This window comes from Martes martes (genome assembly GCF_963455335.1).
Source record: "Martes martes genome assembly, chromosome: 14".
In the NCBI taxonomy this organism is placed as follows: domain Eukaryota; kingdom Metazoa; phylum Chordata; class Mammalia; order Carnivora; family Mustelidae; genus Martes; species Martes martes.
In genome coordinates, this window is record NC_137902.1 from 85,697,013 (window position 1) to 85,721,407 (window position 24,395).

At 42.8% G+C, this 24,395-nt stretch overlaps 2 protein-coding genes across 10 annotated transcripts in view; one reads left to right on the forward strand and one right to left on the reverse strand.

The window, feature by feature from the left end:
* Window positions 1–2,379, reverse strand: part of ARID4B (AT-rich interaction domain 4B) — a 142,236-nt gene extending 139,857 nt beyond the window's left edge. For 4 of the 5 annotated variants that reach the window (XR_013967918.1, XM_080822834.1, XM_080822833.1 and 1 more), the window contains exons 1-2: window positions 1,936–2,378; window positions 1,047–1,101 (exon numbers count right to left, since the gene is read on the reverse strand). Coding sequence is in view for 4 of the 5 variants with exons in the window: in XM_080822834.1 (XP_080678960.1) it covers window positions 1,047–1,052 (6 nt within the window). In the remaining variant the exon portion in view is untranslated. Of the gene's footprint in view, window positions 1–1,046; window positions 1,102–1,935 lie in introns of all 5 variants that reach the window. The other variant, XM_080822832.1, reaches the window with a different exon arrangement.
* Window positions 2,380–2,728: 349 nt separating this feature from the next.
* GGPS1 (geranylgeranyl diphosphate synthase 1) lies at window positions 2,729–19,683 on the forward strand. 5 transcript variants are annotated; one of them, XR_013967931.1, is made up of 5 exons: window positions 2,729–2,941; window positions 6,582–6,674; window positions 12,127–12,197; window positions 12,438–13,720; window positions 18,582–19,683. XR_013967931.1 is itself a non-coding variant. In XM_080823168.1 (4 exons), the coding sequence occupies exons 2-4, from the start codon at window positions 6,605–6,607 to the stop codon at window positions 13,197–13,199; spliced, it is 903 nt and encodes a 300-aa protein (XP_080679294.1). In that variant the 5' UTR covers window positions 2,729–2,941; window positions 6,582–6,604; the 3' UTR covers window positions 13,200–15,093. The 5 variants fall into 5 exon arrangements, 2 of the variants coding, with proteins under 2 accessions (XP_080679294.1, XP_080679295.1); XR_013967932.1 differs by having other exon boundaries at window positions 18,606–19,435; XR_013967933.1 differs by lacking the exon at window positions 2,729–2,941 and adding an exon at window positions 4,739–4,844.
* The last annotated feature ends 4,712 nt before the right edge of the window (window positions 19,684–24,395 follow it).

The window sequence follows — 24,395 nt, forward strand, 5'->3', positions numbered from 1 at the left end:
TACAAATTTTCATTTAGATGCAGTACTATAAAAGCAAGTCCATCCTGAAGAGGGGAAAACTTTTCAAATAATTCAAAGGAACTATCAAAAGTAGACAACATTTACATTTTCAGATACTATTCTATGCATTCCTATACTTGTGAACACACCCTACCGTTTCAAGCACTTCCGAATTTGTCATGGATGAAAAATATCTCTAGTCTCTAAGTTCCACCAGTTGAATCTAAACAGGCCAGATATCTAAGGCTTTTTATTCCCCAGTGTATAAAAAATAACACCATTCAATTACATAGTCTGCAAAAAATAAAAACCTACACTTCCACTGCCATGATCTCTTCCACCAGCTAAGTAAATTCTACTTTTTACACATTATCCTCCACTCGGTCAACATGTTTACATTTAAGAGGAATCTGGCCATGGGCTTTCCACATCAATCCACATTGGTTTTATCACAACATCTGACAATTTAGACTAAACGGATCAACAAAGGAAAAAACAAAAAAACAAAAAAACGTAGGGTCCTAAATCCCAGGAAAAACTAATATCTCTGAGTTGTGTAAAGATCATAACGATTCTCTTTAAAAATCTTTCAGTTCAGATTATTTTCCCAGCAAACAAACAGGTCTTCTGCTAGAAATTCCCAGCACTGTTCACGCCAACAGACGGGATTTTCTTTCATCAGTGTAATCGCTAGAACCACAACACAGTTCAGTTTCCAGAGTCGGATTACTTGACCTGCTTTTTCCGTTTTACCTTTTAAAACACTTTATTTCATGCAGTTACTCCTGCCTTAGTCTGCAGAAAGAGACGTTCGATATGGGAGAATCGTGCTCAGCGCGACCTCCTGGAAGCGGCCCCAACTCCACAGCAGAGCCACAGAGCGCCACGCCAGCGGACCCCCACCCGTCTCCCGGGGAAGGGGCTCGGGCCCCAGGCCGCCCCGCACACCTTCCTCGGCGAAACTCGGAGGCCCCACACACAACCCCGATCACCCCCCCTTCCCCAATTCTAGAACCCCCGAGGTCGTTTCCTCTACGCAATCTTACCTTCATGATGATTCTGGGACCGCGATCCCCTCGAAAACACCAGATTCACCTGCACCTGGAGGGGAAACAAAAGACACCCAGTCGGCACCACACGCACCCTCTGCACCGGCGGAGGCGGAGGGAACCGAGCGCAGCCCGAGCCCCGAAGAAAGCGCCGTGGCGGACGTCAGCCCCCGAACCGCGGACCGCAGACGAGGGGCTCCCCGTGGCCTCGCCAGCCCCGCAAACCCAGCCACCTCCACGGCTCGGCCGCTTCCCGTCCCCATTGTCGGGACCCGACGGAGTTTCCCGTCTCCGACAATGACGCCATTTCTGTCAGAGAAGAAACTCACAACAAGCCCGGGGGCCGGCGCGGGGCCGCCTGTCCTCCCCGAGGGCCTCGGGGCCCGGCCGAGCGGGTCGGCGCCCCAGAGGGTCGCGCAGCCCCGCTTCCGAGCCGGAGCAGGCCCGGGCCCGAGGGGCCCCGGGTGGGGGCGGCGGAGAGGCCAGGCGGGCCGGAGGGCCGCGGGCAGGACCGACCCGCCGCTCAGCCGCTGCCCACGTCCCGCTCCGAGGCGGAGACCAGACAAGTGCGAGCGGGATCCCCGGCTCCCGGGCCGCGGGGGCCGCCAGAGGACCGGGGGGCCGGGAGGAGACGCTGCCCCCCGCGCCGGCCCGGGCCCCCCACCGCGGCCCAGAGCCGCTAAACCGCTGAGTGTGCAGCCGCCAGGCTGGGGGGCGACTCGGACTCGGCAACTGCACGGGGGCGGGGGCTCCCGGAAGGCCGAGGCCCCGAATCCCGGCGCCCGGCGCGGCCACCGAGCGATCGCCCCCTGCTCCTCGGCCGGGCCCGCGGACTCCCGAAAGGACCCCCTCACGGGACCGCGAAAGCCTCCGAAAATGCCCCTACCTTCGGCGGAGGCGAGCTCTCACCCTGGCACGTCCAGAGTTCCCTCCCCTGCTCCCCCCCAAAACCAGTAGGCCCGGGGGAGAGATAGGGGAAGAAGGGCGGCGGGTCCAGCGGCTGCTGAGGCTGAAGCTCCGGCTCCTCCTCCTCCCGCGGCGGCGACTGGTACCTTTGTTTGGCGGCCGCTCGGGCTCCCTCGCTGGGGGGAGGGGGGGGACGACGAAAAATCCCTCCCGGACTGGAGGTCCGGGCCCCGGATCGCGCTGCCCTCCAGAGGACGGCGGCGCCAGACCCTCTGCGGCTCCCTCCGGGCAAAGGTCCAGGCGGTGGCCGTGGCGGCGGCAAGCTCCAGCTCAAGAGTCTCCCTCCGCTCCGGCGCCCGAGCTCCTCACTCCGGACTCGACTGACGGGCAAACATCGCTTCCCCCCCCCACCCCAAGAGCCCCCCTCCCTTCTTTCTCCCCTCCCCTAGATATTTTCCCCTCCCCTACCTCTTGCCCGGATGGCCCCTCAGACGACCTCGGATTGGTTAGTATTCTTTAGAACCCGCCCATCCCCTATTCTTATTGGTCCCCGGGATACAAACAACGACGCCATTTTCCCACCACTTCTATGGAAACAGAAAGTTACTCCTCAAAGCTTCCCGGGAAATGTAGTCCAACCTCTGGGGCCAATGCGCAAAGCCTTGCCCAGGAGAACTGCAAGACCCGCAATGCCCCGCGTCTGCGTGAGGCAAGTAGTGGGGGGAGGGGAAGGGGCGGGGCGACAAAGCAGTAGGGAGGCGGCAACGACGCCTGCGCAGTGTGACCGGGATGGCGCATTTTCTTGCACCGAGTAATGCGGCGTCGCTGGCGGCTGAGGAGGGCGGAGAGTTCTGTGGTGAAGTAGGGGGAGGGATCCATGTAGGCGTCAGGCGGGGCGTTGCTCTGAACTATAAAGTGGGAAGTTGATGCTGGGCACCACTAGTCCCGGACCGGCGGCGCGAAAGTTGTGATATCACCGTTGAACCGTGAGCGGCTGTGGTGGCGGTCGGGGGGGACCCGGATGGGAGTGAGGGCGGGGGAGGCGGGAAGGCGGGGTCGAGGGGAAAGAAAGAAAGGAGGGTGAGGACCCGGATGCTGAACCGGATTGTGTATGAATTTTCCATCCTCGCTGGAGAAGGGGAGGAGCGGTGGGTGACCCGGTAGGGCGGAAGGGGGCATCCGAGCCGAGAGGAAGCAGGAACCTCACCGACCCCGCGGGCTCCGACTAGCCGAGGAGCGCCTGGAAGCGCTTGGGCCAAGTCTCTGCTAAAAATCTGCCTCGAAGTTATTTAAATCCGCTGCCTGTAGCTCGGGCAGTTTTGTTCAGGTCTGTCACCTCCCGGGGTTTGAGTGGAACGATCCGTTCTGCGTTTCACAGCTACACTGGTACTCGTCTGGCACCACTTAGCAATTTTGAAATCAGATCATTCCCTTTAAAAAAGCAAAAAGCAACTTGCACGGTATTCTGACTTTTTATACTGCAAGTGTATGCCCTGATTTCATCCTCCAGCGCGTTAGAACCATGAGGTTCATTCAGTCCTTCCCATGCTTACTGAGCGCCTGCCGTCTGGAAAACGGTACAGACGGGAGTAAAGTGGACCCACAAGTGGGTGTGAGGTTGGTAACAGTTGTTGGTAACAGAGGTTGCTGCGAAGGAGAGTTACGTGATGATTTAAAATGGGGAATTCGACTTAAGGGAAGCAGAGTGAGGATCGAGCTCAGACTGGGTTAGCAGGAGTTAGTAGGGAAAGAACTTTCCAGGCGGAAAAAAATAACATCTTGGGAGCCTTGTATCTAGAGAGAGATTTTAAAGTGTGAAGAACTAACATAATAATAACGATAATGATAATAATAAAATAAAGTGTGAAGAACTGAAGCTGGGGGTGGGGGAAGCGGCACTAGCCCAGTCTTCCAGACAGTTTGGTAGGGAGTGTGTTCTTACTAAGAGCAAAGGGATGTCTCTGAAGGGTTCTCAGTCGGTTGGGAAATAGGGCCAGATCTGAATTTTGCTGGCCGAAGAGCAGAGGTCTACATAAGAGGGGCAAATGCAGGGAGCCCAATCAGGTTATGTCAGTAGTAGTCCATACAGGGGGGACAGTTATTTTTATGTTAATATTCAGCCATCAATTGTATGAACAAATTAAAGGCAGTTTTCCAGTTTTGAAAGTGAGTAGTTTCAGACTCACAGAGGCATTCTATAGTTATTCAATCTAAAATCAAGATAGTTAATTTCATGTAACACTAATGCCTCTTTATGTTGGAGTCTAGTACCTACCTGATGACTGAAATTTCCAGCCATAATAGGAGGCTTTGCATAAAAAGGGGGGGGGGTGCGGAAGCAGGTAGGGTATAGGCCGCTGTATGTAGAAACCCTGAGACTTAAGAAGACGCAAAACAGATTACTTTTCAATATCTAGAAAAATTGAGGTTCCTGTGTTTTCCCACTATGGAGAATACTTGTGTATAAACATCCTGTAGGAAAGGAACATTAATTCACTTACTTATTAAGAGTTTCTTAAGGTAATTTTAAAAAATTAGGGACACCTGGGTGGCTCAGTCGTTAAGTGTCTGCCTTCAGCTTGAGTCATGATCTCAGGGTCCTGGGATCCAGCCCTGCGTTGGACTCCCTACTCAGTGGAAGCCTGCTTCTCCCTCTCCTACTCCCCCTGCCTGCGTTCCCTCTTCTCTCTCTGTCAAATGAATAAATAAAATCTTTTTTAAAAAGATAATTTTTAAAAATTTATAATTCATTTTTTTGTTTTTTAATGGCATCAACCAAAGCCTTAAGAATTGGAACAGAGGTTAGTTAGCTCTGACTTCTGGGCAAGAGTATACTTGTCTCCAGATGAAGACAAAAGAGTTCTTGAAAGGTAGACTCATTATTTTAAGGTAAGTGTGTTCTGGAGGTTGTGAAAAAAAGATAAACATGATTATTGCTCCCAACCTGTTATGGAAGAGATGGCTACCAACTGTTCTAAATGCAGAAGTATATAAAAGATCCCTTTTTTTGTTTATCCTACCTTTAATTCTGTTTAATAATCTTTTATTTAAGTGATTATTCTTCCTGCTTGTCGTCTTTTCTTTTTCTAATCTCTTAAGAATGAGGTAATATGTCAGGACGCCTGCGTGGCTCAGTTGGTTAAGCATCTGCCTTCAGCTTGGGTCATGATCCCAGGGTCCTGGGATTGAGTCCCACATGGGGCTCCTTGCACAGCAGGGAGTCTGCTTCTCCCTCTGCCTGCTGTTCCCTCTGCGTGTGCGCTCTCTCTCTCTCTTTGACAAATAAATAGATAAAATCTAAGAAAAAGGAAAAAAAATGAGGTAACATGTCAAAGTTTAAACAGTATAGATAAGAGGTTACTAGTTTTTAGATAGTTTCAAAATATTTCCTGAACTTTTTTTTCCCGTGTGACATACTGGGTATTAATTGTCAGTCAAGGCAGGTGTCAGAGCAGTCAAGGCATTTCATTTCTCCATGGAATGTTTCTCTTTGAGGTCATATTGCTGAGATGATTCCCTTTGCTGGAGTGCTCAGTTCTGAAGATTGTTTCACCTTGTTAATCAAGAGGAGATTACAAAAAACACACTTTTTGATCCTTTCAGTTCATGATCCTAAAGATTAAATCATTGTTATAGAAGCAAAAGAAAGCAGATAAAGGTGAGAAGCCACCTAAAATGTGCCAAGATGTCAGAGTAATTAGAAAAGTAGATTCCTAAGATAAGGACAAATAAAAATAGCAAAAGATACTTACAAAGAAGCCAATTAGGGGTTGGATTCAACAGTAAAAAAGTACTATAGAAAGGCCACAAATGGTATTCTAGAAAACACTGAAGTAAGGTAAAACTCCCAATAATAAATCGCTACAAAGGAATTTTGTGTGTGTGTGTGTATACAAGGTAATAGTTTTGATAATTGTATTCAAGTTAATGTATGTCTTAAATTAGAATCTCTGAAATGGATTGATTGTAAAGAAAGTGTAAGAGAAGTTTTTGCCTTATATTTTAAGATATAAAATTTATTCATTCTAATGCTCATTGAAAAAAGTATGCTTACTAATTTATGTAATCAGTCAAATATAGAAGTATCTAATTCTGTGGATTTGTTTTGACATTGATTTGATGTCAACAATTTAAGCCTTTATGATTAAGTAAAATAAGAATGGCTTAGTTTAGTATAAGTTTTGTAACTGAGGAAATCACTTACAACCCAGGTGAATACTCTGACTAATGAAATCACTTGAAGATTTTCCTTTTTTTTTAATGAGATAATTTACATGTGTGGTTCACCCATGTAAAGTTAACATTTTAGTATATTCATAGGGTTATGCAACCATCACTACAGTCTAATTGAAGAGTATTTTAATTCCTACAGAAAGAAACTTCATACTCCCTCTTCTTGCTACCACAGTGCTAGGCAGTCATCAATCTACTTTCTGTGTTTGTGATTTGCCTTTTCTGAAGATGGGCTGCTTTTGCTTACCATGTTTCATATATGTAGAATTTTCTTATACAACATACTGAAAGTCTGCCTATACAAAAACAACTTGAGATACAAATCCCTTTGCATTTGGAACTCAAAATTAATTCAGTTATTAAGAATGTCTTTGTATTTCTCCTTTTTCACAGATCAGCTTTGAAGTTTAAAAACAATGGAGAAGACTCAAGAAACAGTCCAAAGAATTCTTCTAGAACCCTATAAGTATTTACTTCAGTTACCAGGTAACTGTTTAGTTATGGTCCATAGGTCCATATAGGTCCATATAGGGTCTTGTGATAGAGTTGTGGTCATTCAAATGCTGGCATACAGAAAAGATTCGACTTACCAGCTCCTAAGATTTCCTATTTAATAAGGGATACATACAAGAAAAATTACAAATAGAACATTTTATTTTTATGTTCTTAAAGGGGATATTTTGGGGACGCCTGGCTGGCTCAGTCGGTTAAGCATCTGCCTTTCACTTGGGGTCGAGTCCCGGATCGGGCAGTGAGGAGCCTGCTTCTCCTTCTGCCTGCCACTCCCTCTGCTTTCTCTCTGGCAAATAAATAAATAAAATCTTAAAGGGGGGGGGGCATTTTTGAAGTACCCTTTTAAAAATGTCCATTTATACAACATAACTAAAAAAAATATATACTGAAAACATTGAGTACGTCATTGGAGGTTTTGGGATGCCACACATTCCTATTCCCTACTATTTAAGTATCAGGGGCTTTTATACCAATTTGTGTAAAAACAAAAAGCTTTACTTTCCACGTTCATGTTTTCCACTGTCATCCACACACTGCATTTCTTATGCTACTAGTTCCTTTAAGAGCCAAATAGTAATGCATCTCTAAGTGACATTACTTGGAAACAAGGCCCCCATTATTCATATATAAAGATGGGTCACCTAAACATGGCTTCTTACAGTAACACCTGCCTAATCACGTGTATATGTATGTTTTATTTAGCTGTTTTTTTAAGTTGGTCTAGAAAATGGTGGTAGCAAGTTAAAACTCATATATATAATAAGGGTGGGTTCCTGTAATAAAAATTCATTCACAGACCAGTTACTTGAAACTTGGAATGTACTTTCTTGTAGAAATTTTATAAAAGATGGTGAGTTAGTTGACAACCATAAAAACCTGTTTAGCCATAAGATAGCTAACCTATAGACCAGTGATGTTCTCAAATCAGTCACAATAAACACTTTTTCATTTCTGTTCTAAAGTGCACACCTTTCTTTGTGGGCACACCTCGGTGGTATTATGTGTGTTTCTATTCTTCATAGCCTGGAGAGGATAAATATGGTTATCAGAAGCTGAAGAGTGGTAGCTCCCCAGCTACATCTTGAAAGCCATCATGAATAGCGTCATTTCTATTCTGGCGGACCTACATGGAGACGTACCTGCTAATGTCAATGTTTCAGAAAAATGGAGGGAACCAGGGCGTCTTTGGATCGGGTCATGATCCTGGGGTCATGGGATCAAGCCCTGCATCGGGCTCCCTGCTCGGTGGGAAGCGTGCTTCTCCCTCTCCCACTCCCCCTGCTTGTGTCCCCCACCCAAATAAAATCTTTAAAAAAAGTAATAACTCACCAAAGCTTATTAAATGAAATCTAATTGACAGCATAAAGATTTTCCATAGTACTATAGAAGCAATATAAAATGATCCTAAATTTGTTAGATATAAATTACCTTCCACTATGATGAGTCCAGAGACAAATAAAATCCTGCTTCTTAAAAGTTAAAATCCTAACATATTCAAGATGAAATCCTCAAGATCCAAAGGACAAAGAAGATACACACTTTTTAAAAAACTGTCAGTCTGTTACTTTTTTTTTAAGATTTTATTTATTTGCCAGAGAGAGAGCACAAGCAGTAGCAGTCAGAGGGAGAGAAGCAGGCTCCCCACTGAGCAAGGAGCCCAATGCAGGGCTCGATCCGAGGACCCCCGGACCATGACCTGCACTGAGGGCGGATGCCCAACCTACTGAGCCACTCAAGACACCCAGGGTCTGTTACTATTTTTAAATTCATTAAAGGTAGTGCACCTCTTTATTGCCTACACCCAGGGCAGACAACGTTGACTGCCTTGCCCTTGTCATGGTGCTGCTTTTTATTGATGTATAACTACATAAACAATTATTGTAAGTACAGCTCAAAAAGTTGACTAGGGGGGCACCTGGGTGGCTCAGTCGGTTGAGCATCTAACTTCAGCTCAGGTCATGGTACCGGGTCCTGGGATCAAGCCCCATGTTGGGGCTCTGCACTCAGCAGAGAGTGCGCTTCTCTCTCTCCCTCTGCCCCTCACCCCCATTGTACACGTGCATATGCTGTCTCTCAAATAAGTCTTTTTTTAAAAAAAGAATCAGAAAAGAATAATGAAAAGTTGCCTGCTATTTAAGAAAAAGCCAAGAGGCATCTGGTTGGCTTAGTCAGTTAAGCATCTTGACTCTTGATTTCAGCTCAAATTTCAGAATCTGATTTTGAGATCAGGTTCTCTCTCTCCCTCTGCCCCACCCACTCTCCCCTCCCCACCCCCCACCCTCCCCCAAAAAGAAAAAGCCAAAGAGATGCCTTTTGAGTGATTTATTCAGCAGCTAGTAACTACACTTATTTCAGGGTCTCCTGCTGAGAAACAGGGTGCTGTTTCTCCTGCACTCTACCCATTGTTGGACTTACTTTGTAACAAGTTTGCAGACACTGGCTAGAACTGGGCTATGGTAAAACATGCCAGTTATCAGTGCTGTAAAGCATGTAAGGAGTGTCTCCTGTTCCTCTACTGTGCAAAGCAAGGACCATCTGTAGCTAATTTTAGCAATAATGTTTACCTGTGTAATGAACTTCTGTAACATTTTTATTTAAACCTCATTATCCTATAGTATTTTAAGCCATTAGATAACATTTAAAACTCTCATTAGGTATCTCACTTTTTTACTATCTAATACAATCTTGCATCCATTATAGAATATAACCTCAAAAAATTTTCCTAAAGAAAAAGAAAATTATGAAGCACCTAGCTGAATCAGTCATTGGAGCGTGTGACTCTTGGAGTTGTAAATTCAAGCCCCCTGCTGGGTGTAGAGATTACTTAAAAAATAAAAATCTTTGTGGTGCCTGGGTGGCTCAGTTATTGAAGCATCTGCCTTTGGCTCAGCTCATGAGCTCCGGGGTCCTGGGATCGAGGCCCATGCCAGGCACCCTGCTCAGCGGGGAGTTTGCTTCTCCTTCTTCCTTAGCTCCTCCCCCCAACTCAAGCTCTCTCCCTCTGTATCTCAAATGAATAAATAGAATCTAAAAAATAAATTACAAAACAAAAATAAATAAAAATCTTTAAAAAGAAATAGGGAGTGGGGGAATTAGGTGATGGAGGGCACATAATACAATGAGCATTGGGTGTTATATGCGACTGATGAGGGGCGCCTGGGTGGCTCAGTGGATTGAAGCCTCTGCGTTTGGCTCAGGTCATGGTCTCAGGGTCCTGGGATCAAGCCCCGCATCGGGATCTCAGCTCAGCGGGGAGCCTGCTTCCCCCCACCTCTCTCTGCCTGCCTCTCTGCCTACTTGTGATCTTTCTGTCAAATAAATAAATAAATAAAATTTTATATGCAACTGATGAATCTAAATTCTATCCCAGAAACTAATAATACAGTATGTGTTAACTAAATTGAATTTAAGTTAAAAAAATTTTTTAAATGGAGGGGTGTCTGGGCAGCTCAGTTTGTTAAGCGTCCAGCTCGTGAATTCAGCTCAGGTCATGATCTTAGTTAGGGTCACAAGATTGATCCCTCATCAGGCTCCACATGGAGTCTGCTTGAGATTCTCTCCTCTTCCTGCCCCTCTGCTTGCACATGCAGTCTCCCCCCCCCAATAAATAAATAAATAAAATATTTAAAAAAGAAATAGGAAATTGCATTATGCATAATAAACCTATTTTTCACAGAACTCAGAGAGGTGGGTCAGGCCATTTATTCTGTTGAAAAGTTATTCTTACTATTAAAAGATTATAATAATTAGCAATTATTATAGTATTAGGATTTTCTGGAATTTGTGAAGTCAAATGACTTTTATTTATTTGCCCTAGTGTAGGTCCCCAGACCTGGAGTTAGTAATGTTAAAGTCTTTTAAAGAAGAGAGGTAACTGGGGGTTCTTGGGTGGCTCAGTTGAGCATCAGACTCTTGACTTCGGCTCAGGTCATGATCTTGGGGTCATGGGCATCAAGCTCTAGCATCAGGCTCCACGTTCAGCACAGAGTTTGCTTGTCCTTTCCCTCTCTCTCTGCCCCTACCCCCACTCACACACTCTTCTCCTAAAATATTTTTAAGAAATAAAGAAAAAGGGTTATTATCATTTGTTTCTTTTAATTTTGAGGGATCTCTATGACTAGCACCTGTTAGAAACTATTTGGGGCCTTAAAACTACCAATCCAGACCCCAGACTATGGTTAAAGGAAAAAAAATACTGAAACACAACTACATTACCTATAAGTTAAGCCATTTATTGTGCTCTTTTCTATGTACATTCAAAAGCAAAAAGGAAAAATGTGGCTCCACATTGATTCTTTGTGTTCTTCATCTTCTGAACTTGTTTTTTAAAGCGATATGGTTACTTTGCACAGATGTGCTTTGTCAATATAGCTCAGATTGGCCTTTGTTAAACTGGAAAGTAGATCAAAGTACAAACTATATATCTGCTACCCAGACCATGCTCACCTTAAAGGTTAGTAGACAGAAAATACTGCTTCTTGAACCCTAATAGATCCTTCTCTTTTAGACTTCTCACAAAAAGTGCAACATTTTTCATTTGGATATGGGATGAGAGTTTATTCATTTGCTGGGTGACTGGTGCAGAGAAAACATAGATAGGTCTTAGAAAATACTGGTTTTGTTCACTGAAACTTTTTATGTAACTTTTTCTGAAACCATCTGAAATTAGGATGTTACTGTGCGTTCACTCTACCAGGAAGCTAGTAGAATGCTATTAAAAGAACTGATTGGAGTTTTTATCTACCATTCCTTTATATTTGGGCAAAAATGACTTCTATTGATAACTACTACCAAAAACCTCTTGAGCTTCCCATGTAAGAAAATGATAATATTGAAAAACTAATGGCCCTAGTCAAAATAAAAAGATTAACTTTTGACTAAACTGGGATGCTGAAAGGGAATACTTCAGGGAATGGTCATCTCATTTTTTGATAGGAAAGAAGCAGAGTTGTACAGTCTCTAAAACCTTAATTTAAAGAAATGGTAGATAATTTTAAGAGGTAATTTTATAATATTTTATTGAATTCAATAGCAAAGTACATTTCATTAGAAATACCTACAGTTCTCTGAAAACAGACATTGTTGATTAACTGCCACTGACTAGACTGACTAGGCTTATTTTTCAGAAAAGGAATTAGATCGTAGTTCCTAAAATGCCCACATTTCATTCCAAAATTGTTGATACAAGTTAAGATGAAAGGAGTGGGCTTACTAATGGGCCATTTGCATACCTTAGACTCTCCTTGCATGCCCTAATTTCAAAAGACTGAGCTTTCAGAATGCAAATTTTGGTAGAGGGGGCAGTAGGGAGGGGCCCAGCAGTGATGGGGCTGGATTCAAGTCTGCACAGTTTCCAAGGAAGTTTCTGAATGTCTTTTTGATAACTGAAATATTTTTATTGCCAAATTTTATTCTTTAATTTCAGGTAAACAAGTGAGAACCAAACTTTCGCAGGCATTTAATCATTGGCTAAAAGTTCCAGAAGACAAACTACAGGTATTTAGGCAATTCTAACCTCGTTCTTAATCCCTAACAAATTAATAGATGTCACATAAAATGCTCTTTGCTCTTAATTGAGTTAAATGTGGATACATGTATTGTTTTATATTGAGGTTGCTAAATAATTATTCATTGCAAAAACTAAGAAATCTGAGACTCTCATAATCTGTTAAGTATTTATAAGCTGTTTTGAATAGGTCAAATAAAATGAAATTATCACTTGTTTTTTTTTGTTAGATTATCATTGAAGTGACAGAAATGTTGCATAATGCCAGTTTGCTCATCGATGATATCGAAGACAACTCGAAACTCCGACGTGGCTTTCCAGTGGCACACAGCATCTATGGAATTCCATCTGTCATCAATTCTGCCAATTATGTGTATTTCCTTGGCCTCGAGAAAGTCTTAACCCTTAATCACCCAGATGCAGTGAAGCTTTTTACCCACCAGCTTTTGGAACTCCATCAGGGACAAGGTCTAGATATTTATTGGAGGGATAATTACACTTGTCCCACTGAAGAAGAATATAAAGCAATGGTGCTGCAGAAGACAGGTGGACTCTTCGGATTAGCAGTAGGTCTCATGCAGTTGTTCTCTGACTACAAAGAAGATCTAAAGCCACTGCTTAATACACTGGGGCTTTTTTTCCAAATTAGGGATGATTATGCTAATCTACACTCCAAAGAATATAGTGAAAACAAAAGCTTTTGTGAAGATCTAACAGAGGGAAAGTTCTCCTTCCCTACTATTCATGCTATTTGGTCGAGGCCTGAAAGCACGCAGGTGCAGAATATCTTGCGTCAGAGAACCGAGAATGTCGATATTAAAAAATACTGTGTACATTATCTCGAGGATGTAGGTTCTTTTGAATACACTCGGAGTACTCTTAAAGAGCTTGAATCTAAAGCCTATAAACAAATCGATGCACGTGGTGGGAACCCTGAGCTCGTAGCCCTAATTAAGCACTTAAGCAAAATGTTCAAAGAAGAGAATGAATAATATTAAACCATTTCCGGTTAGACCTGGTAGCTTATTGCAGTTGACTATTTTTTTTGTCTTTTAGCCTATCACTTTTTTAAAAATTTGGACCGAGCTGAATAGGGGTGATGTGAATGAAGTTGTTTCGATTTCGAACCCCTTTGTACAGATAATCATCATAGTACAAAGTTGAAAGAATCAAAACAAGCCACATTTAAGTAGGTCTGATTTGAATGTCAGAATGTGCTATGTTTGGACTTTATGGACAACTGCCACAAATGTTCTGTTGACTCAATAAAGAAGACTTCAGCTTCCAGGAATTTTTATCCAGATACTTCCTAACTGTGCTATATGGGCAATTTCCCATTCGTCTACCCCAGTTTCAAGTCAGTGACTCCTTGGGACCAGTTTCTGTAGCGAGCTGGCCCAGAGACCACTGGACCTCCTCTTTCTTCCTAAATGTTGTTACTTGTATTATCTCAGTCTCTTCTTGGAAACTCCCTCACTAAAGTCTTCCATGAAAAAGCTGACCGTGATAAGCAGTAAGTGCACTAGTCTTTTTTCTTACCGCCTTCCTTTTTTTTCTTCCTTCCTGCCCAGCAAATTCTGCTTTTTAACCAGGGAGACTCCACTTAATGGAATTTATACGCTAGTCCAAATTCATTCATTTTTTCCTTATAATTTGTGACCCCAGAATAGATTGATACCTGGATACAGCAATGTCTTTCCATTTGAGAAGAAACAAAGATACATGGAAAGAGTATTTTAGGGAGGAGCCTTTATTTAAGCTTTGTAGTTTCCTACTGGTTAGTAAGTGAAAAATCAATGAAGAACTGTTTGCTCACCTTAAGTATGAAAGCAGGGGGAAACGCCCTTTTCCTTGCCACTGAGGTCACTACTCCCCCTTAAAGGCAATTGGTGCTTGAATAAAAAGGGAAGTAGGTATCTTTAATCTCTGATTAAAGGAATGAGAAGTGTTAACCTGAGAGCTAGTGCCTGGCTGAAAAGTAGTCAAAGGCTATGCTGTCAGGTACTCAATTAGCTTTATAGTGCTTTAACCCTGACTCTATCCCTTTTGTGTACTTTCTACCCCGAACACCCTGGAGCCACCTGGCAACAAGAGGTAGGAGAAAAGAAAAGAAAAACCCTGATTCCGTAGTTTACAAGTGTTGCTGACCTCCCCAAATGAAACTGTTTTCCAGAAACATTGCATTTTGCTTGTTTGGTTCCATTATAAAATGTTTTGGCAGATTTAATCACTATGAACTTGCATGAAAAAATCTCACTGAAGCCCTCAACTCAATCTTTGAAGAGTTGGGTAGTACCTTCACTAGTTTTTAAAATAATTTGAATCTTCCACTTTAGTTGAAAATCATGGGTATTTATGCTGCATTATGGAAATTTGAACTGTGTTTATGAATCCATTACTTAAAAACTTAAAGATTAGTCAAAAAGATCTAATGCTAACTAATTAAACAAAATATTTACTTTTAAGATGAAGGCTGCTTAAGTTGATTATTCCTTACTTAATCAAATTAATTTAGGCCTGGTGCTGCTATTGATGATTACTTTGTCATTTGTATCTGGTCTTTGTCAATGACAGAAATGCTTGACCTTGAACTGGGGACTTATAAAAAGAGTCATTTTATCCATTAAGTAATCAAAAGTCTATTCTTTTCACCTTGAACTATAATCACAGTTGTCGATACAGAAGAACAATGTAAGAGTACTTTAAATCTGGTAAAAATATATTAATTTATCTTCTTAGGTTTAAACTACAGTATTTTTTTTTTCTGCTTAAAGGAATGTCTTGAAAGTAAACTGGATTTTGGATGTAGAAAACCTGTAATTTTAAAATAGTTTCCTATTTTCTAGTCTATAGAGGTTCAAAAAATAAATTGATTTTTTCCTTGCCAAAGCCAAAAGAATGAAAGCTAAATTATGTTGTCATAAATAATTTTCAGCGAGATTTTAAATCCATTAGCTCTTCTCTATTCTACTCTATTCCACTCTGTTAACTTCTAACTTGACTTCCTTCCCTTCTTGACCTATGCCCTACAGTCATTCACTTCTGGCAGCCGTTTAGGGGCTTTCTCAGATCACTTTCCTCCTTTCCTTAGGTCCTTCTCATCCTGCCAGTTCCCAGTCCTGGTTGCATCCAACCACCCCCACCTTTGTTCCTCCCAACTTGCTCAGGGCTGCTGGGGAGTGTTTCCAGAACTGCTGTTACCACCATTGCAGGTTAACATGCTAAGGCCTCAGTAAGACCTTTTATTTATCTAACCCTGATGGGAGTTTTCACATTTGTCAATCTAATGTCTACTGCTTCTTTTCCACTCTTTTCCCAGTTAATGGAAACTCTGCAAACTTTCCTCCTTTCTACTTCGTAGGTCTCTCAGCCTTTCAACTCGAGAAAAGTTGTTTGTCCTCATGCCATAAGCCCAAGGAACCCCTCCCGTTCTTGTTTCCCTCCCTTTCTGCCTCTCGAGAGCCTGTTAAGTCCTCTGCATTATATCCTCAAGATTTATCTGTTGGCTCTTTTTTTTAATCAGTGTACTCAGAGGAAGGAAAAGGGGTAGGAAATGTACATAGATGAAGTACCTATTGGGTACCAGATGATTTGTTCAGGCATTTGTTGAGCAGAGCCAGGACCTTGAATACAGGTCAAAGCACGTGGTACTATACAGCCAGCCTCCCATTCTATGTGCATATTTAAATATGTTTAAAAGTTTTGAAAGCACTTGTCTATTATAGTAACATACACTCCAACCAAGGTGTTCTTTCCAAAGCATAAATCTGATTGTCATTCCCATGTCTTACATTCTCTTTGGTTTGTTTGGGTTTTGGGTTTTTTTTTTTTTAATTTATTTTTAGAGAGAGAGAGCACATGAGTGGGGAGGAACAGAGGGGGAGTGAGGGGGAGAAGGAATCTGAAGCAGATTCCACGATGTGCTCCGACAGCCCAACGTGGGGCTGATTCCACTCCCTGTGAGATCATGACCTAAGCTGGAACCAAGAGCCGGATAACCAAGGAGGCACCCAGGCGCCCCTCTGACATTCTCGTTGAATCCTCAGTATGCCACCTATAAATCCCTTGGCATAACATGTAAGACTTCCCAAAATCTGATCTCCAACCCACTATCACTAACCATATTTCCTAACACCACTCTCCCCACACAGCTCATGTTCTGCCATGAAGTAGTACTCATCATTACCGAGACTTACCTATTTTCATTTAATTCATTTAGAATATTTCCTGAGTGCCTATGTGCTAGATCTACGCTAGGCTTTGGAGATGTAAGAGTGATAAAGACACTATTCCTTAACTTCATGATTTTTCTGTGATGGAGACTAGTAAGTAAGTAAGTTACTAAGCAGCATTGTTAGTGCTGGAATCAGGGCCCCTAATTACTTGTTTACTTGTCTCCCTTTGCACTGGAAACTCATTAAGGGCAAAGTCTGTGACTTACTCACCCTTGTATTCCCAGAAGCACTTAATAAATATTTATAATGAGTAAATCTGCTTGAAACTAATCTCTCACCTCTCAAGGGTTCCATTAAAAAGAGTGTGAAAAGATATCATAAACTTCAAATGTTAGCTCTTAAGTTAATGTGGTTCTACCTCTCACTCTCAAATGATTCTTACTCAGTGCTCTGTTCCCTTCTGAAAGGATTCTTAGACTCCTTACTGTTTTGTCCGTGAGAACCATTTTATCCAAAGCCTGAGCTCAAATTCAAGTCCTGTAACTCCCTAGTCATTTGAGCTTTCCATCAGCACCTTGAAATAACATAATTAAAGCCAACCTATACTTCCCTTCGATCCCTCTACCAATCCAAACAATGGAATGAAACCACTTCTACCTCTGCCTTGTCTGTCACCATCTTTATGCTTCAAGTGATTCAGGAGTGTGATTTATTTACCCTCATCTCCTCCATCTATCCAGTCCTCCCAAGTCCTACAGCTGCATCCTTTTTCCCCCCCTAAGATTTTATGTACTTGTCAGAGAGAGCATAAGCAGGCACAGAGAGAAGCAGGCTCCCCACTGAGCATAGAGCCCAGCTCGGGGCTCGATCCCAGGACCCTGGGATCATGACCTGAGCCAAAGTCAGACGTTTAACGGACTGAACCACTCAGGCATCGAGATCATCCTTTAAAAAAAAAAAAAAAAAAGATTTTATTTATTTGAGATAGAGCGAGAGGGAGAGAGAAAGCCTAAGCTGCGGGAGAGAGAAAGGGAAAAGCAGCCTCCACTGAGCAGGGAGCCCGACATAGGGCTCAATCCCAGGACTCGGGGATCATGACCGGAGCTGAGAGCAGATGTTCAACCAACTGAGCCACCTAGGTGCCCTGATTTGTCCTTTGAGATGTCTGTTATCTGACCCTTACTTTGCATTTTCCCTGTCATTAGAACAGGCTTTGTTGCCATACATACAAATCTGATACTTAGTGGTTACAGTACAGAAAAAGACTGATAATGGATTCCACAATCATGTGAATTCAGATAGAACACAATTGGCGTTCTTCTCTTCAAACTGCCCTCACCTCCAGCTGGCTACGACAGACTTTCTCTAGTTATTTCACTAATATTATATTAATGCAACCTCACATTTTATGTGATTAAATATACTGGACCTTAACAAGTGGTATGGCTTATTTTTACTATATGCTAGCTAGTAAAATATATAGTAGTGCATTAAACAATAATGTTGGTAATGTAAGTTTCAGTGTTCACCCATGAGTTCAAGTTAATTGTGTAGGATGCTTTATAACCATTGATTAATGGGCATCTTTTCAAAGAGACGTCTGGAAAACACCTGTAGCACTAGCTGCTATATTATGAGAATTCTTTTTTTTTTTTTTTAAGATTTTATTTATTAGACAGGGAGTGAGCATGACCAGGGGCAGGGGCGGAACTAGAGGGAGAAGCAGGCTCCGCAGTGATCAAGGAGCCCAATGCAGGATTCAATCTCAGGGCCCTGGGATCATGACCTGAGCCGAAGGCAGATGCCTAACCAAGTGAGCCACACAAGTGTCCTTTTTTTTAAAGGTTGTATTTTATTTATTTATTTGGGAGAGGAGAGGGAGAATCCCGAGCAGACTCCATGCTGAACACAAAGCCCAACGAGAGACTCGATCCCACAACTCTGAGGTCATGACCTGAACCCAAACCAAGAGTCAGATGCTCAACTGACTGAGCCACCCATGTACCCCATGTGCATTCTCCGTAAAGCACTGTATGCTTTAGGAGAATGACCAAGTGATTATCCTTGAATTACATTTGTTACTGTACATAAAGAAAACTAGATCTGAGGATCTGAGAATTGGTTTAATGAATAATAGATGTTTAATGGTAAGCTTGTAGGATGCTTTATAACCATTGATTAATGGGCATCTTTTCACAGAGATGTGTCTACCTTCCTCCTCAGAGACATTTCTGACAGGATCTCCACTGGCCTTGCCCAGCACTTAGCCAGGAAGACCAACGAACAGGTGTTTGTCAGCTGTAACCTTCAAAGCACAGACAGTAACTTCCATTACTTGTGGAAAGAGGATGAAGGAAATGGAGGCTGTTTCGGAAAAGTTCTAGCAGAGTGGGAGAAGTGAAGATTTGTAAGTCATGTACCATATATACTTAAATAAATGGATTAAATTTCAAAACAACAAAAACAAAGGCCTTCCCTTGAGTAGCTTAGGCCTTGTTGTACATACCTACATAAGAGTATAACAAAAGAACCTAGGTCAACAGTAGAGGGGGACGCCTGGATGGCTCAGTCCAGTTAAGTATCTGCCTTTGGTTCAGATCATGATCACAACTTCATTTGTTTTTAAGTCTGAATTATAGTCCTTTGCATGGGTAGACCACATTTTATTTATCCATTTTTGAGTTGACGGGCATTTGGGTTGTTCCTACTTTTTGGCTATTATGAATAATGTCAACATTTGCATATAAGTTTTTGTGTGCGTGTATTTTTTCATTTCTTTTAGGTAATGTTATGGGCTGGTGGTCATGTTGTGGAAATAATTATGTTTAAATGAGGTCATAAGGGAAGGGACCTGATCCAACAGGATTAGTGTCCTTATAAAAAGAGACAAGAGAAAGCTATTTTCTCTCTCTCTGTCATGTGAGGACACAGTGAGAAGAGAGCCATCTGCAAGCCAGGAAAGAAGTGCTCACCAGGAATCAAATTGGCTGGCACCTTAACCTTGGACTTGAGCCTCCAGTACTGGGAGAAAATAAACTTCTGTTGTTTAAGCCACTCAGTTTGTGGTATTTTTTTATAGCAGCTCAAGCCAACAGTGACAGGTAAATCCTAGAAGTGGAGTGGCTGAGTCACATGGTGATCTTGTTTTACATTTTGAGTAGGCAATATATACTTAAGATATACCCCCTTAGGTGTACAAAATGTATGTAAAAATATATTTATTTATTACAGCAGTATATATGATAGAAAAAAGTAACAAGTGTCCACCAGTATAAATTGATTAAATCACAGTCTGTGATTGAGTGCAGCAAAACTCTCTATATACTGGGCACCTGAGTAGCTCAGTCAGTTAAGTGTCTGCCTTCAGCTCAGGCCATGATCCCAGAGTCCTGGGATTGAGCCCTGCATCGGGCTCCCAGCTCAGTGGGGAGCCTGCTTCTCCCTCTTCCTTTGCCCCTCCCCCTCTGCTTGTGCTCTGTATCCCACTTTCTCTCAAATAAATAAAATCTTAAAATTCCTGGAATACAGAAAGCAGATGACCGACGGATAAGAGCAGTGTGGATAAAGCCATAGCTGAAAATACATAGGGAAGGGGTTGGGGCTGACATAGGATCCACAAGGCTCAGTAGAACCAGATGTATAGGCAGAATAATGCCCCCACCAAGGATATCCATGTCCTCATCCCCAGAACGGTAATTTTGGTACATTCTATGGCAAAGGGGAATTAAAGTTGCAGATGAAATTAAGGTTGCTAATCAGATGACCTTAAAATACGGAGATTGTCCTAAATTGCCCAGGTGGACCAAAGTAATACAAGGATTTTTCCAAGTGGAAGAGGGAGGCAGGCAGGGAGAGTCAGAGAAGATGTGAGAATGGAAACAAGGTCAGAGCAGTGTGATACGGAAAGGAGTCAACACACCATTTCTGACTGTGAAGACGGAAGACAGGGACCATGAGCCATGGAATACAAGTGGCTTCTGGAAACTGGAACAGGCAAGGAACAGGTAATTGCCTGAAGTCTCCGATAGGAACACAGCCCCCCTGACACCGTGGTTTTAGCCCAAGGAGAGGTGTTGGACTTCTACAGAACTGAAATGTAATTAATTTATGTTGTTTTAAGCCACTTCGATTGTGGTGATCTCTTAGAGCACCAGTAGGCACTGATGCTTGTCAACACAGAGGTTTGAAGGGATAAGCAAATGTGGATGAAAACATAAATTAATTGGTGGTCTGTAAAGAAAAGGATGCACTCCTACTACCTCTTTCTTGTACCCCAGTGGGGAATCTAAATCATCATTGCCAGGTATATATCTCTAAGCAAAAGAAAGTGAGACATCTTCTCTAGAGAGCTAGAAGTCAGTTTCCGGGGAGAATCTGGGCAACTGGCAGAGGTGTTGGTGTCAAACAGCTACACTCTTCTATTTGGCCTTTGGGAGCCTTCCTGGAGCATGATGGCTGTTCCCTTCCCTTTCACATGACAATGAGACTTACCATCAAGCAGCCCTCCTAGAAACTCCCACATTTATAGAGCACCTGCAGTATAACAGAGAAAGACCAGGGTAAAAGAAAAGAAAAGAAAAAGCAACAACATTTAATTTAAATTTAAACATTTAAGGAAACAGGAATTATTAAGAGCACAGAGAAACCCTTATAATAAGACAAACCATAATAAAAAATATCACTGGAGGGGCGCCTAGGTGGCTCAGTGGGTTAAAGCCTCTGCCTTTAGCTCGGGTCATGGTCCCGGGGTCCTGGGATCTGCTCAGCAGGGAGCCTGCTTCCTCCTCTCTCTGCCTGCCTCTCTGCCTACTTGTGATCTCTATCTGTCAAATAAATAAAATCTTTTTTTGAAAAAATCATTGGAGAGATTTGAGGAGGGAGTGAATTGACTCTATGACATGTTTTTTCTCTGCCCAGCAATCACTCCTTGATTTTCCCTTGTGGAAAGAACTCTGGTATATTTCTCCATGCTTCATGGTCCTATGCTTCCCAGGAGGCAGAGGAGGTCAGTCTTTTTCTCTTAAGACCCTCAACTGACTGGATGAGGCCCACCCATACTAAGGAGAGCCATCTGCTTTACCCAGTCTACTGATGTGACTGTTAATCTCATTTAAAATACTCCTTCACAGCAACATTTAGACCGGTGTTTGACCAGATATCTGGGTGCCATGACCTAGCCTAAGTTGATACAGTTAATCTTCGCAACCAGTACGATAAAGGGAAAAATTGCCATGTCAGAAGGGCCAAAAGTTCATAAGAAGAAGGCTGGCAGGAATTTGGCATGATAACCACCAGCTGCTGGGGAACATCTCCCTGGAAAGCTGACTCTTCCTTGCAGTGGGGCTAGGAGGAGTCCCAACCTTGAAGAAGATTGTAAAATGCTACAATGAGTGAATTCACTTTTGATTTTTTCTATTTTATTTTTTAAAATATTTTATTTTTAAGTAATCTCTATCTACACCCAACATGGGGCTCAAACTCATGACCCCGAGATCAAAAGTTACACACTTCACTGACTGAGCCAGCCAGGCATCCCAGATTTTGTTTTCTTATACAAATCTTTCTCAGAATGTGCTTGTGAACAATTATTCATAGCCTCAACTTCATGATGTCTAATTAGATACTAATGAAATCAATAATTTCCTGAAATTGAGTGGGCTTACCTGAACTTGAAGTTCTTTCAAGTCACCCCACAACTCCAAATGGCTTCTGTACTGAAATAGTTGTCATGGTCCCAATAACAAAAACCAAGAAAGTAAATGTAGACACTGAGAAAGTATGCAGCACAAGAACAACAAAAGGCAAAGACAGATAACCAGGGAGGGAGCAGTCAAAGGAGTAAGGAACTCAGAAAGGAAGAAGAGAACAGCTAATTGAAAAAAAAAAAAAATGAGTGTTCTTAATCTGGGATCCATGGGCAACTTTGGGGCCTATTAATAGGCTTGAAAGGATTAATTAACTCTCTGAAATTATAAGCAAAATTTATATGTATATGAGTAACTTTCTTTAGATTTCCAAAGTGACTCATAACTCCCTGTCGAAAAAAGAAGAGGAAGAAGAAGAAGAAGAAGATGAAGATGGTGGAGGTGGAGGAGGAGGAGAAGAGGAAGAGATATCTGGCATTGGCATTGGGATATCTGGTGTCCAGGAGTGAACCATTACAGTGTAATGCAGCGGAGATATCCAATAGGATACTGACTGAAAAATGTTCATCAATATGGCAGTTAGATCTATTCTGTGAAGAGTCATTTAGCTTTGTTCCCTCAACTTACTTTCTACTTCAACTCACGCCAGTCTGCCTTCTGAGCTCAGAATTGCCAAAACAGCTCTTGTCAAGGACACTGACATTTATCTTGCAAAATCTAGTTAGTACTACTCTCTCTTCATCTTCTTGACTTCTCAGCAGCTAAAAGCCCAGTCTACAGGGCCCCTGAGTGGCTCAGATGGTTGTGTGCGCCTTCAGCGCTGGTCATTGTCTCCAGGTCCTGGGATCAAGCCCTGTGTCAGGCTCCCAGCTCAGCGGGGAGTCTGCTTCTCCCTCTCCCTCTTCCTGTCTCTCCCCCTGCTTGTACTCTCTCTCTCTCAAATGAGTAAATAAAATCTTAAAAACGTAACAAAAATAAAACACCATTCTTCAAGTTTTGCTCCTACCTGTCTGGTTTAAGCCACCATTTTCTTTTCAAAAAAATTTTTAAGTAGGCTCCATGCCCATTTTGGACCTTGAACGCATGACCTTGAACTTGAGAGTCACATACTCTACCCACCGAGCCAGCCAAACACCCCTAAGCCATCACTTTTGTGTGTGTATGCTCTAGATGAAATGACTGTAATAGCTGATAACTGACCTCTCTACTCATCATCTTCCCGCTTAGCTCACCCTCTCCCCTGCTTTCCATCCCTGTTAACTTGTAGCACTAGAAAGATCTTCACCAAAAAAGTTTTTTAAAAGATTTTATCTATTTGACACAGAGAGATACAGCGAGAGAGGGAACACGAACAGGGGGAGTGAGAGAGGAAGAAGCAGGCTTCCTGCTGAGCAGGGAGCCGGATTCGGGGCTCTATCCTTGGATCATGGACGTGGGATCATGACCTGAGCTGAAGGCAGATGCTTAAATGACTGAGCCACCCAGGTGCCCCATTAAAAAATATTTTAAGGATCTTATTTGACAGAGAAAGAGTGGAAACAGGGAGAGCAGCAGGCAGAGGGAGAAGGAGAACCAGGCTCCCCACTGAGCAAGGAGCCTGATGCTGGGCTCAATCCCAGGCCCCCGAGACCATGATTTGAGCTGAAGATCCGCTGCTTAACCCACTGCGCTACCCAGGTGCCCCTAGAAAGATCTTTAATAACTGTAAGTCGGTATTTCCCACTGGGGGATCTTCATATATCCTCTTTCTTAGGCCTGTAATGCTCTTCCAGTTTTTCTTTTAAGATTTATTTATTTACTGGGGTGCCTGGGTGGCTCAGAGGGTTAAGCCTCTGCCTTCAGCTCAGGTCATGATCTCAGGGTCCTGGGATCGAGCCCCACATCGGGCTCTCTGCTCAGCAGGGAGCCTGCCTCCCCCACCTCTCTCTGCCTGCCTCTCTGCCTACTTGTGATCTCTCTCTCTGTGTCAAATAAATAAATAAAATCTTTTTTAAAAAGATTTATTTATTTACTTATGAGAAAGAGAGAAAACCTGAGCGCATGCACTCAGGTGTAGGGGAGGGGCAGGGGGTAGAATCTTCAAGCAGAGTCCCCAAGCTCAGGGAGAAAGCTGACTCAATCCCTGGGGTTGGGGGGAGGGGGATTGATCCTGTGGGGCTCAATCGCACGACCCATGAGATCATGACCTGAGCCAAAACCAAAAGTCCGACGCTCAACTGGCTAAGCCAGTTTGTTGTTGTGTTTTTATTTTTGTTTTTTAAACATTGCTGGATCCTCTTATCTTCCACCTATCAGTTCAAATACCATCTTGAAAGTTATCTTCCCCTTACCTTCCTACTCTAAGTTGGTTACATCTTATGACAGCACC

What these genes read in the sequence shown, in the direction of transcription:
- GGPS1 (XM_080823168.1), top strand. Translation starts at nt 6,605, where the DNA reads ATGGAGAAGACTCAAGAAACAGTCCAAAGAATTCTTCTAGAACCCTAT. An exon ending in GTATTTACTTCAGTTACCAG is followed by an intron (nt 6,675 to 12,126) that starts GTAACTGTTTAG and finishes CTTTAATTTCAG; the next exon opens with GTAAACAAGTGAGAACCAAA. An exon ending in TTCCAGAAGACAAACTACAG is followed by an intron (nt 12,198 to 12,437) that starts GTATTTAGGCAA and finishes TTTTTTTGTTAG; the next exon opens with ATTATCATTGAAGTGACAGA.